The 12,240-nt window shown below is 36.1% G+C and overlaps 2 protein-coding genes across 19 annotated transcripts in view; both read left to right on the top strand.

The window, feature by feature from the left end:
- Positions 1-12,240, top strand: part of LOC110663506 (actin-related protein 2/3 complex subunit 1B) — a 37,032-nt gene that overhangs the window by 22,098 nt on the left and 2,694 nt on the right. For 2 of the 18 annotated variants that reach the window (XM_021822818.2, XM_058138203.1), the window contains 11 exons: positions 307-382; positions 610-679; positions 1,591-1,664; positions 1,767-1,809; positions 8,515-8,596; positions 8,922-9,007; positions 9,121-9,290; positions 9,786-9,849; positions 10,565-10,607; positions 11,245-11,303; positions 11,384-11,489. In XM_021822818.2, coding sequence (XP_021678510.2) covers positions 307-382; positions 610-679; positions 1,591-1,664; positions 1,767-1,809; positions 8,515-8,596; positions 8,922-9,007; positions 9,121-9,290; positions 9,786-9,849; positions 10,565-10,607; positions 11,245-11,303; positions 11,384-11,489 — 873 coding nt within the window. Of the gene's footprint in view, positions 1-306; positions 383-541; positions 680-1,590; positions 1,665-1,766; positions 1,810-8,514; positions 8,597-8,921; positions 9,008-9,120; positions 9,291-9,785; positions 9,850-10,399; positions 10,466-10,564; positions 10,653-10,717; positions 10,989-11,244; positions 11,304-11,383; positions 11,490-12,240 lie in introns of those variants that run through there. The other 16 variants (XM_058138205.1, XM_021822828.2, XR_009144917.1 and 13 more) reach the window with 15 other exon arrangements.
- LOC131174544 (uncharacterized) lies at positions 2,553-3,703 on the top strand. The gene has a single exon (XM_058138215.1). It carries the CDS (start codon positions 3,013-3,015, stop codon positions 3,700-3,702), a length of 690 nt encoding a protein of 229 aa, XP_057994198.1. The 5' UTR covers positions 2,553-3,012; the 3' UTR covers position 3,703.

Here is a 12,240-nt window from a genome sequence, read left to right as displayed (position 1 = left end):
AGAAAAGCTATGGACTTTGTGCCTATCTTTCTTGGTTTCATGATTTATAATCATATTGTGTGCCATACTTAGGAAAAATATATGTGTTACTCACATTTATATGTCTATCTTTATTGGTTTCATGATTTAATAATCATAGCATGTTTGGAGTTGTATTGGTGATACTTAGCAGTCATGGTGAATTTTAACACCAACTTCCTCATTATTGTCTATAGAGTATGCCTGCTCTTATAGACTATATCTAGGTTTCTTCATGTTATTATTGTAACTGCAAAAGGATTTATTGTTTTCTTGTTCTATTCCCAGAGAATAAGTTTGCTGTTGGAAGTGGGGCTAAAACTGTATCTGTATGTATATACTACTATGAGCAAGACAACAACTGGTAATTACTGTATAATTTGCATATGCTCTACCTAATTTTGGGTTTCTACATTTTGATTTTTGACTATGATTAATTAAATATTTGCTTGAATTTTGTTAAGGGCAAAATTCTTGTACTTAGCCTGTATAACTTGAAGCTAGGGTTATTAACTTTATGCAGTTTGTGTGCCGGCCTAAATTTCTTTATGTGACTGTACCAGAAAATATTCAAAATTTACATTTCTACAGGTGGGTCAGTAAACTTATCAGGAAGAGACATGATTCCTCTGTGACAAGTGTTGCTTGGCACCCTAATAATGTTAGTTTTTTCTCTGATTGTTTAATTGTTGGAAAGCTGTAATGAAGTTAGTGCACCCCTTATATCTTTATTCAAGCTTTATATGCAGCTGCGACTAATTCTTCTTGATTGCAATATCTGTTTGTCTATGTTATGCCTGGTTAAAGGTTAGATTGTCCCTTAAATTAATGACCTCAACATGGCACACTGTGTTCTCAAAGAAGAGAATGAATTTTCAAAAAACTGCTTTACATTTTGCAAACTTCTGAACCCATTTTCAAAGCAATAGGAATAGAGAAAAGAATAGGGGAGCAATAAATGGATGTGAAGCAGTGCTGTAGATGGGCTTTTTTTCCTTGGCTATGGCACAACAAATTGGATTTCTTGATCCCCATGTGTACTGAAGTAATAATCCAATTTCTTCCGGACTTTGTCATCCTTAAAGTAAAATGGTTGTAGGGGTATCAAATCTAAAGAAGAAATAGGTGGTACAAATACATGAAGAGGTGTTTTTATGATGAAGCAAGAGAGCAACATAATGAAGGTGACTATTAGTAGTGATTAGTGGGAGCATTGTTAATGGAATGGAAGTGAAATTTACCTTAGTAGAAAAACTTCATGGATGGTGTTCTTACTTGAGAGTGAGAGGAAGAGAGATAAACCTATAAACTTAGAAATAAAGTGGAAGAAAGTATGGTGAAAATGGTTCCTTCAATAAATTAATGGGTTGTGTAATATTCTAGGAAAGACTAAGGGGAAAAAAGAGAGAGAGAGTGAATATATATATATATATATATATATAGAGAGAGAGAGAGAGAGAGAGAGAGAGAGAGAGACACCAGCTCTAGCACCTCAACCCACATGCACACGCACAGATTTATATATATAACTTTGTCCCTCTAAAGTTGTTTATCATGTGCCTATCACTACAGATTTTTCTCACAACAACATCTACTGATGGAAAATGTCGAGTTCTTTCCACCTTTATAAAGGGTGTTGATACAAGGCATGTCATGGTTTTGGAGCATTATTGATTTATACATTTTTTGTTCTATTTCCCATTATCTAAGTTCTTCTCTATTTGTGATTTCCTTTTACCCATGGCCAGGGACTCAAAAGCAGGCTCTTCTTCAGACTCCAAATTTGGAGAGGTTTGATTTTTTTTTTTTTTTTTATCATTTTCATTTGCAGGAGAAACTATTTTTATGAACAAAATTATATTGGAAGAATTTGTCCTACCAAAGCTTTGGAAATTGATTTTTTTTTTTTTTAATGATGAGATTTGGCTGTAATGTAGAACCTATTCTATGGTATTACAGGTGCAGTTAGGGCTCCAACTAGTTTCTTTATTAGTTTCCATGATAGAATTTGGGAACTAGTGATGCAGCCAAGGAATTCAAGAAAATTCATGGTCAAATACTCCAGAAACTTAGGATTATGGTTTAGTTTCAATTCTGAGTTTGTGGAGAGTTATACATTAGTCCCATGATGGTGGCTTGTTAGCAGAAGATTTTCTGCATACTAAATGAGCCTCAGGAGTCTGTTGAGCCATGGAAGAATACTGTTTATTGCAAGTCTTCCTTGGACAAGACTGGAACCTGCTACCTGTCAGGATGTGGTAGATTGGCTAGTGCTCCCAAATAGATTTACAGTTTGTTTGGTTTGTGGGAAGAGGAAATGAAGAGAAGTGAAGTTGAGCTAACTTCTTTTGTTTGAGTACATAAACAAGGAGGGAAAAGGAGAGCGCCAGTGGGAAATTAGCATGCTTGTAATATTCACTCAAGCTGGAGAGAATGCAAGGAAATTAAGATAAGTGCTATTAAGTTACAAAAATAGTCTTTACTTCTAAATTTTTGAGCATTACTAAATTGTGATGGAAAAAAATACAAACCATAGTGTTATGGAAAGTCAATCACTATATTATTTCTCTGTATATTTTGTATTCTGTATTCCTATTTAGGATTTCTTCCTAATTAGTAGAACACAATTATAGGAATCAATTGTATATATATACCCATGTATAGATTAATTGAAATCAATGAGAATCATCTCTTTCTACATGGTATCAGAGCAGGTCATCAATCTAGGGTGACTATTTGTTCTCACTACCCAGCTCAGGAGAGACCTTGGCCGCCGACCGGCCGTTTCAACCCCGATCAACATCTCCGGCGTCGTCTCAACCCCCTCATTCCACCACTGTGTGCTGTTGCCTAATCCAGTATAACCATTAAAGGACTTCTGAGGTTTGGTTCTCAGATCCTATTTTGGTATTTGCTTGATTTGTGATTTTGGGTTATTTTGCTGCTATAAGCACTTTGGATTAGCGTTTTGGTTAGTTTTCTTTGTCTCAACAAATGGCAGACAATAAGAATGTTATTTCTGATGTGATTCCAGTGATGACTAAGATCACGGAACACAAACTTAATGGTTCGAATTACCTGGAGTGGAGTAAGACTGTTAGGGTCTATTTGCGTAGCATTGATAAGGATTATCACCTTACTAAAGATCCACCCACTGATGATACACGACAAACTTGGCTAAGGGAGGATGCTCGGTTGTTTTTGCAGCTTCGGAACTCGATTTATAGTGAGGTAATTAGTTTAATTAATCACTGTGAATTTGTTAAGGAATTGATGGATTACTTAGATTTTTTGTATTCTGGTAAAGGGAATATCTCCCGTATTTATGATATTTTTAAGGCATTCTACCGTGCTGAGAAAGAGTTTAAGTCTCTCACGGCTTATTTTATGGATTTTAAACGGGTATATGAGGAACTTAATGTATTGTTGCCTTTTAGTCCTGATGTGAAAGTTCAACAGGCCCAACGGGAGCAACTAGCTGTTATGAGTTTTCTTGCAGGCCTTCCTTCAGAGTATGAGACTGCTAAATCTCAGATCCTCTCCAGTTCTGAGATTTCCTCTTTGCATGAAACGTTCACACGGGTCTTTCGTACAGAGAATACTCAATCTTCACAGCCTGCCAGTAGTGCTCTTATTAGCCGTAATCCAAATGGACAACAGGGTAATAGAAGAGGAAGTAGATGAGGAATTACGAACAGCAATGTAGCGTAATGGAGAGGCTAGTTCTAATCAGGACTCAAGAGGAGTCATTTGTTATTATTGCCATGAGCCTGGCTATACAAAATATAATTATCCGCAACTTCAGAGAAAAAATCAGCGATCACAGATGGCAAATATGGCAGCAGAGAATTCTACAGTATCTTCCTCTGAGAAAACTATTTTGGTATCTGCAGAGGATTTTGCACAATTTTCCCAGTATCAGGTATCTCTAAAGCCTACCAGTTCCCCTGTCACTGCGATCGCTGAGTCAGGTAAATCCACTACATGCTTTGTGTCTTCTTCATCCAAATGGGTTATTGATTCTGGTGCGACAGATCACATGACAGGTAATTCTAGTCTTCTATCTGCTTTTCAGTCTAATCTCACTTCCTCTTCTGTTACTTTAGCTGATGGCTCTACTTCTTGTGTCATGGGTTCTGGAACTGCGAACCCGACTTCGTCAATTTCTTTGTCTTCTGTTTTGTGTCTACCAAAATTCTCTTTTAATCTACTTTCTGTTAGTGAACTTACTCGTACCTTAAATTGTTCTGTTTCCTTTTTTCCTGATCAGTGATTGTTTCAGGATCTTACGACGAAGCAGATTATTGGTAGAGGACGCGAGTCAGGTGGTCTCTACATTCTAGAAAATCACGTACCGCGGTCGCTTGTTTGCTCCAGTACCTTAACACCTCTTGAAGCTCATTGTAGATTGGGTCATCCTTCTTTATCTACCATGAAGAAGCTGTGTCCTCAATTTCAGTCTTTATCAGTACTAGAATGTGAGTCGTGTCAGTTTGCAAAACATCATCGTTTGCCTTCTGTGTCTAGAGTCAATAAACGGGCTTCATCTCCTTTTGAGTTAGTTCATTCTGATGTTTGGGGTCCTTGTTCTGTTACATCTAAAACTGGATTTCGTTATTTTGTTACTTTTGTTGATGATTACTCTCGTGTTGCCTGGTTATATTTAATGAAGAATTGTTCTGAGTTGTTTTCTATCTTTTGTGCCTTTTGTAATGAAATCAAAACTCAATTTAATATTTTTGTGCGCATATTAAGAAGTGACAATGCCAAAGAATACTTTTCAGCACAATTTCAACCTTATATGACACAAAATGGCATTCTTCATCAGTCTTCCTGTGTGGATACCCCATCCCAAAATGGCGTGGCCGAAAGAAAAAATCGTCATCTTCTTGAGGTAACTCGTGCTCTTCTTTTTCAGATGAAAGTACCAAATACTTTTGGGCGGATGCAGTTTCTACGGCATGTTTTTTTATCAATCGTATGCCGTCTTCTGTCCTTAATGAGGATATTCCTTATACTACTTTGTTTCCTACAAAATCTTTGTCCCCTATTGAACCCCGTATTTTTTGTTGTACCTGTTTTGTGCGTGATGTTCGTCCACATGTTACTAAATTGGATCCAAAATCTCTCAAATATGTCTTCCTTGGGTACTCCCGGCTCCAAAAAGGGTACCGTTGTTTCTCTCCTACTCTTAATCGTTATCTTGTTTCTACAGATGTCACATTTTTTGAGTCCACTCCATTTTTTCCTCCATCATCTGTGTATGAGAATCAGGGGGAGGAGGATGATCTCTTAATATATACTGTCCAACCAATGTCTAGTCCTCTCCCACAGCCTGTTCCTTCTGTCTCTAGACCTACTCGACCTCCCGTTGTTCATGTTTATTCCAGGAGATTGGAGATTCCTGACTCAGATCCTCCACCAGCTACTTCGTTGGGAGATCCTGTACCTCATACTGATCATGATTCTGATCTAGACTTACCCATTGCTCTTCGTAAAGGTAAACGTTCATGTATTTACCCTATCTCTTCTTTTGTTTCTTATAATCAATTGTCTTCTTGTTCTCGGTGTTTTGTTACTTCTTTAGACTCTGTTCCTATCCCTAATACTGTTGATGAGGCATTATCTCATCCTGGCTGGTGTGATGCTATGAAAGAGGAAATAGAGGCTTTAGATGCTAATGGTACATGGGAACTATTGCCTTTACCCACTGGTAAGAAAGCTATTGGTTGCAAATGGGTATATACAGTAAAGGTAAATCCTGATGGTTCTGTGGCTAGGTTAAAAGCACGCCTTGTAGCAAAAGGATATGCTCAGACATATGGGGTTGATTATTCTGATACTTTTTCTCCTGTAGCTAAACTTACTTCTATTCGCTTGTTTATCTCTTTAGCAGCTACATATGTTTGGCCCCTGCATCAATTGGATATCAAGAATGCTTTCCTTCATGGTGATCTTCAGGAGGAGGTGTATATGGAGCAACCACCTGGGTTTGTTGCTCAAGGGGAGTTGGGTAAAGTTTGTAGGCTTCGGAAGTCTTTTTATGGCTTGAAACAAAGTCCTAGGGCATGGTTTGGGAGATTCAGTGAAGCAGTACAGGAATTTGGTATGCAAAAGAGTAAGTGTGATCACTTAGTATTTTACAGGCAATCTGAGGCTGGTCTAATTCTCTTGATAGTCTATGTGGATGACATTGTCATCACTGGGAGTGACTCTGCAGGTATTTCATCTCTTAAAACCTTCCTCCAAACTCAGTTTCAGACCAAAGACTTGGGATTGTTAAAATATTTCTTGGGTATCGAAGTTATGAGAAGTAAGAAGGGTATTTTCTTGTCTCAAAGAAACTATGTCCTCGATCTATTGACAAAGACAGGAAAATTAGGTGCTAAGCCTTGTAGCGCACCAATGACTCCAACTTTACAATTGTTAGCAGGGGATAGTGAGTTGTTTGAAGATCCAGAGAGATACAGGAGATTGGTTGGAAAATTGAACTACCTTACAGTCACTCGTCCTGACATTGCTTATGCCGTTAGTGTGGTAAGTCAGTTTATGTCTTCCCCAACTGTTGCTCATTGAGAAGCCTTGGAACAAATCTTGTGTTATCTAAAGGGCGCTCCAGGAAGAGGTTTGCTATATGGTAATCATGGGCATTTGAATGTTGAATGTTTTTCAGATGCCGACTGGGCTGGATCTAAGGTTGATAGGAGGTCAACTACTGGATATTGCGTTTTTATTAGAGGAAATTTGGTGTCTTGGAGAAGCAAGAAGCAGAGTGTAGTTTCTCGATCTAGTGCTGAATCCGAATACAGAGCCATGGCACAATCAGTATGTGAGGTAATGTGGATACTTCAATTACTAGATGAGACAGGTTTTAAGACCTCCACCTCTGAAATTGTGGTGTGATAATCAAGCTGCTCTTCATATTGCTTCTAATCTGGTGTTTCATGAGCGGACCAAACATATTGAGATTGATTGTCACTTTATTCGTGAAAAGAGTCAACAACAGATCATCTCAACAGGACACATCAAAACTGGAGAGCAGTTAGGAGATATTTTCACAAAAGCTCTGAATGGAGCTAGGATTGACTACATTTGTAACAAGTTGGGCATGATTAACATCTATGCTCCAACTTGAGGGGGAGTGTTATGGAAAGTCAATCACTATGTTATGGAAAGTCAATCACTATATTATTTCTCTGTATATTTTATATTCTGTATTCCTATTTAGGATTTTTTATTTAGGATTTCTTCCTAATTAGTAGAACACAATTATAGGAATCAATTGTATATACATACCCATGTACAGATTAATTGAAATCAATGAGAATCATCTCTTTCTACACATAGAAACTTGACATCCTTTTCTAAGAGGATATCCAAGCAAGAGGCAGGAAATACAATTTCACTTTCTTTCTCTTCTGCTCATTTGCCTCTTGAAATTTTCTTTCATTAGTTCCTATTTGGGATTGAGCTTAAAACTTTCTTTATGGAAAAGCACCCTTTTAGATGTTGGAAAAAACAGTTTGAAACTACTGTTCAGCTATTTTGAAGTTCTTATGACTGGAACAAGTGTAATATAACTTAAAACAATTTTTAATGATCTCTAATTAACATATTTAGGATGGTGCTTTTCTCACTAACAACTTGAACAATGCCAAATAAACCTATTATTCAGATTGAGGTTGAAGCCAGTCTGAAATGGAGCATTTAAAGATGCAGCACACCATGTCCAACAAGGAGTGGATGAAGACAGAGGTTAAAATGAGCATCCACCACCTTAAAAGTGAGATCAAGAATAATCATTCTGGTTTCTTACCAGTTATGATGTGCATAGAGTTACTGAGTAGAAAACTTATAAGTTAGGATAGTATACATACATGCACAGCCCATGGCATGTGCTACAGTTAATATATAAGTTGTTCTAGTGAAATTGATTTTCCATCCTAGTGTGTTGTGGTAGTGTGGTTCATTTGGAGGCAACTGTTTAATTAAATATGTTGTGCTTGTTTTCTTGTGCATCCTTCATTGCAGTGGAGATTCATTGGTCTCTAAGGGATGTGTTATCCTGAATTACTGAGGAAAGTACATTATATGCAAATTTTACTTGATATAAAAGGTTGTGGTATTCTTGTGACTCTGAGGAATGAGGATTGGTCTAAAATGAAGAGGGTTTGTGTGGAAATGTTCTCTCTCTCTCTCTCTCTCTCTCTCTCTCTCTCTCTCTCTCTCTCTCTCTCTCTCTCTCTCTCTCTCTCTCTCTCTCTCTCTCTCTCTCTGTGTCTTAGTTTTGAGGCAATTTAACTTTAAAATTATTGAAGGCTTTTCCAATGGTAGGAGTCTTTTATTTAGTTATGCATGCTTTTTGAGCTTTCTGTATTTGTCCTTTTTTCCTTCATTAATGTCTTTATAGATATATGTATGTATGTTTCATTCTTTTCTCAATTTTTTGATCATGGCACTACATTTTTTTCCCCTGCTAATTTTCTGTTGAAACAGCAAATTATCCAGCTTGATCTCTCATTTTCCTGGGTATTTGGTGTTAAGTGGTCACCAAGTGGCAATACTTTAGCTTATGTAGGTCAGAAATATCTCTGCCGTATGTCACTTGCAAGGTCAAAGTGCTATGCATTATTAGTAGTCTTATAAGTTTTATTCACTATATCTAATTAAATTCCATTTGGCAGAAAATTTTATTTTAATTTATATACTTTATGCTTTCAAGGCTTTTAAATAGCTTTCATTGCCTGAAATTAATAAGAACCTTGCCCTCACTTTACCTGATTTTCATGTGCTTATTCATCTATTTTAAGTTTTTAGGCATATAAACCTTAGGTGCATCAACTATATTGGAACCTGTTGGGGTTGGCTTACCTTGTATATCTGCCATTTGCACTATTTTGTAGGTCATAATTCTATGATTTACTTTGTTGATGATGTTGGTCCTCCACTGGCCCAAAATGTTGCATTTTGTGATTTACCTCTCCGTGATGTGGGTCAGCATCCACTCTTGTTAATCTTTTAAGTTTTTGTTATTTTCTCAACCATTTGTGACTAACTTTGTGTTAATATATGAACTGTGGATAATGTATTGTTTGTTTTCAGGTCTTCTTTGTTTCTGAGAAAATGGTCATAGGTGTGGGATTTGATTGCAACCCAATGGTTTTTGGAGCTGAAGAAAGAGGAATATGGTATGTAAAACTTACAAAAGGACTATTAATATCCAAGTACTTTGGGTTGGGGGAGGGAGGTTACTTGAAGTTGGACTTGGATTTGTATCCTTTTATTTTTATTTTTCTGCACGTTAGACTTGCTTGCCAGCCTCAAGTGACAAACTTTTGGCGTTAACTGGGTTGTTTATGTAGATATATCAAAGTAATGTTTTACAGTCTTGTGTATGCGTAGCTTTTTAATTGGTAATTTGTCCTCCTTTTGAAAGTTGCATTATTTCACTGATTGCAGATTTGCATTCTATTTCACATAGGGTTGATGTAGGACGATTGATGCTTTCTTGTAAAGAACGGTTTTCATATAGTTCTGTTGTGTATTTGATGGGGGAGAACATTGGTTTTGGTAGACATTGAGGGGTTGTCAAGTTGATGATTATTTGCCAGCTTGAGTAGCTCTCCCATATCCATAAATCTAGGGATTTTGACAAGGGAGAACTTCTACAATGTCTCTAGTGACTATGCATAAGATGGCTTGTGTTTTTGAGTGAGATATAGGGAGACTAGTGAAGTGATAATTTTGTTTTTTCCTTATTTTTTTAGGAGCTTTGTCAGGTTCCTTGGTGAAAGGAAATCGTCATTTTCAGTTTCAAAGTATGGTTCACAGGTATGCTAGATTAAGAGATGCCAATTTGTTTCTCTCATGGAATATTTCAGTATGAGCAGTTGATTTTTTTTTTTCACTGTGTAGTTTTGAAATGAGCTGCTATACGTTCAAAGGTATAGATAAGATAAAATTTGTGCTACTTCTGAAATTTTTAAAAGCATTTCCATTTACATATTTATAAATACATCGGCCTTTTTCATTTATAAACTAGGAAGTTGCAGAAATGGATTAATCTGTATCAGAATGTGTCAATGTGATCAGTTTAATTAGGCGAAATTCTAGATATCAGAGTTTATATATATATATATATATATATATATATCAAGCATAGGTACTTTAGAACAAAGAGAGAAGTCAAGAGTAACTGATGTCTTGCAAATATATTTGATAAGGAATTAAGGATTCTTGAAACATTGAACATCAGTGTGGTACTGTGGCACTTCAAACTACCGGGAAAATATATGAAAATATAGGATATAGACAAGTTTGACCCCTACGCATAAACAGATATCATTAGCTTGTTCCTGAGTTCAACTAACACGGGATATAGGGTTAAAGACACCACAAGGGCTTCAACATTAGTGCTCCAATTTTACATTGTTACAACCAAATCCATTTTGCTTTTCTTTTTTTTCCCTTTCCAGATTTTTTAAAGGCATTTGCCAATGCTTTTAACATTAGATTTTTTTTTTTTTTTTTTTGGGTATCCTACCAGTTCTCGGAGACGTTTGGAAAATTTTATGGCCAATCAAAGACTGGTATGAGCGTTGATCACGTGGAGGCATTCATGAGAACTGCATAAAGTACTTTTGTCACTTTTAACTGCTCTGTTGTTTTTTCTTTTCCCTATTATTTGTTATTTTAATAGGTTTGCTGAGTAGTTATTTCTACTTTGGGCATAAAGTTCTGTCCTCTGACATCAATGGTCCCTCCAATGTGTGAGGGGGCAGAAAAATTATGCTTGGAGCAGGGAGAAATCTTTGTTGGTCACCTAAAAATTTTCAGTTCCATTAGCCCGAACCTAAATTCACTTGCTGATTGCTCTGCCCCCATATGCATGTTTGTATGCTGTATGGAGGAAACTAATGGGATTTGGATCCTCATGTTTGTCTAATCTTATTCCTTAAATTCAAACTAAATGGTTGAAATTTTATTAAAAATTAAATTTTAATTTTTATATTGTAGCTGGTTATATACTAATTATGAAATATTTACCTTTCATTTTAAATTGAAGGGTTGAGAATTGAGATTGTATAAACATGTTGTATCATGTTTGCACAAACATAAGGGGATCTTAGCCCAAAGGGAGTGTGATTTAGTTGGCAGTGATCTCTTTTAACCACATTTAGATTTTATGGAGATTATTGCATAACACTTGGTTTCTCCTAACTACAGTTGTATCGTGCCTCTTCGGGAGGAGGGCAGTTCTAAAACACTGCGCTTCAGCACTTCAGGTGAGGGAAGAAAAATGTTGATTAATGGTTCCATATGCATGATGAGTGCATTCATCCATAAAACACATTTTACCTTACAGGATTGGATGGGAGAGTGGTTATTTGGGATCTGGAGAATCAAAAAGATCTGTCCAAATATCTGTGAAAGATTTTATATTTTCAAGCCTCTACCTCCTCATATATTGGTGTGACACCCCTTACCCGTCTACAGTATAGCCAAGTAAGATATGTCACATAGTATACCGGAAAACCCTATTTTTTTTTTATCCTTTTTATCATTCCTTATTTATTTTTATCATGATTATGAAGTACAATTGGTGAAGTATAATTTATTTAAGTCATTTATGGAAAACATCAATTTATTTGAAGTTTCGCAAATTTTATAGAAAACCCGGCAGAGTACCGGCTAAAAATGGAGAAAACAGTTCTTCGGAATCTGTGAAAAACACTTACAAAATTTTCAATCAATCCCAAACTCTATTTCATCAACAAAATCTCAATATTTTTCAACAACATTTTCATTTCTTAATCATTCATTTCATATGATATTTATGTAAAAGTCATCAATAAATATTCACTTTTTCATTCAGAAGCACAATTTTCACTATTTACATCAATATCAAAATACATTACATAAGTCTTAATTATACATGAAAAAATAAAAGTTAATTACAAAATACTTAAAATGAAACCTAGTGTTCTATCAATACACTGATGTCAGTGAGGTGATACGGACACTATGCAGAGCTGCAGAAAGTCTTACTCAGTCTGTGGTCTACTAAGCTCTCGGTCGGTCTCCCCAGAACCTACGCGTGGCAAAAAGCAACGCGCTAAGCAATAATGCTTAGTGGTGCAAATAATAAAATAAAAAGAAATAACAAAAAATAAATATGCAATGCATGTTCTGATGTTTTATGCATACAATTTTTCGATCATT

The sequence above is a fragment of the Hevea brasiliensis genome, chromosome 16 (genome assembly GCF_030052815.1).
Source record: "Hevea brasiliensis isolate MT/VB/25A 57/8 chromosome 16, ASM3005281v1, whole genome shotgun sequence".
Lineage (NCBI taxonomy): Eukaryota > Viridiplantae > Streptophyta > Magnoliopsida > Malpighiales > Euphorbiaceae > Hevea > Hevea brasiliensis.
The sequence above is the reverse complement of the archived record's forward strand: the minus strand, read 5'-3'. Positions and strand labels throughout refer to the sequence as shown.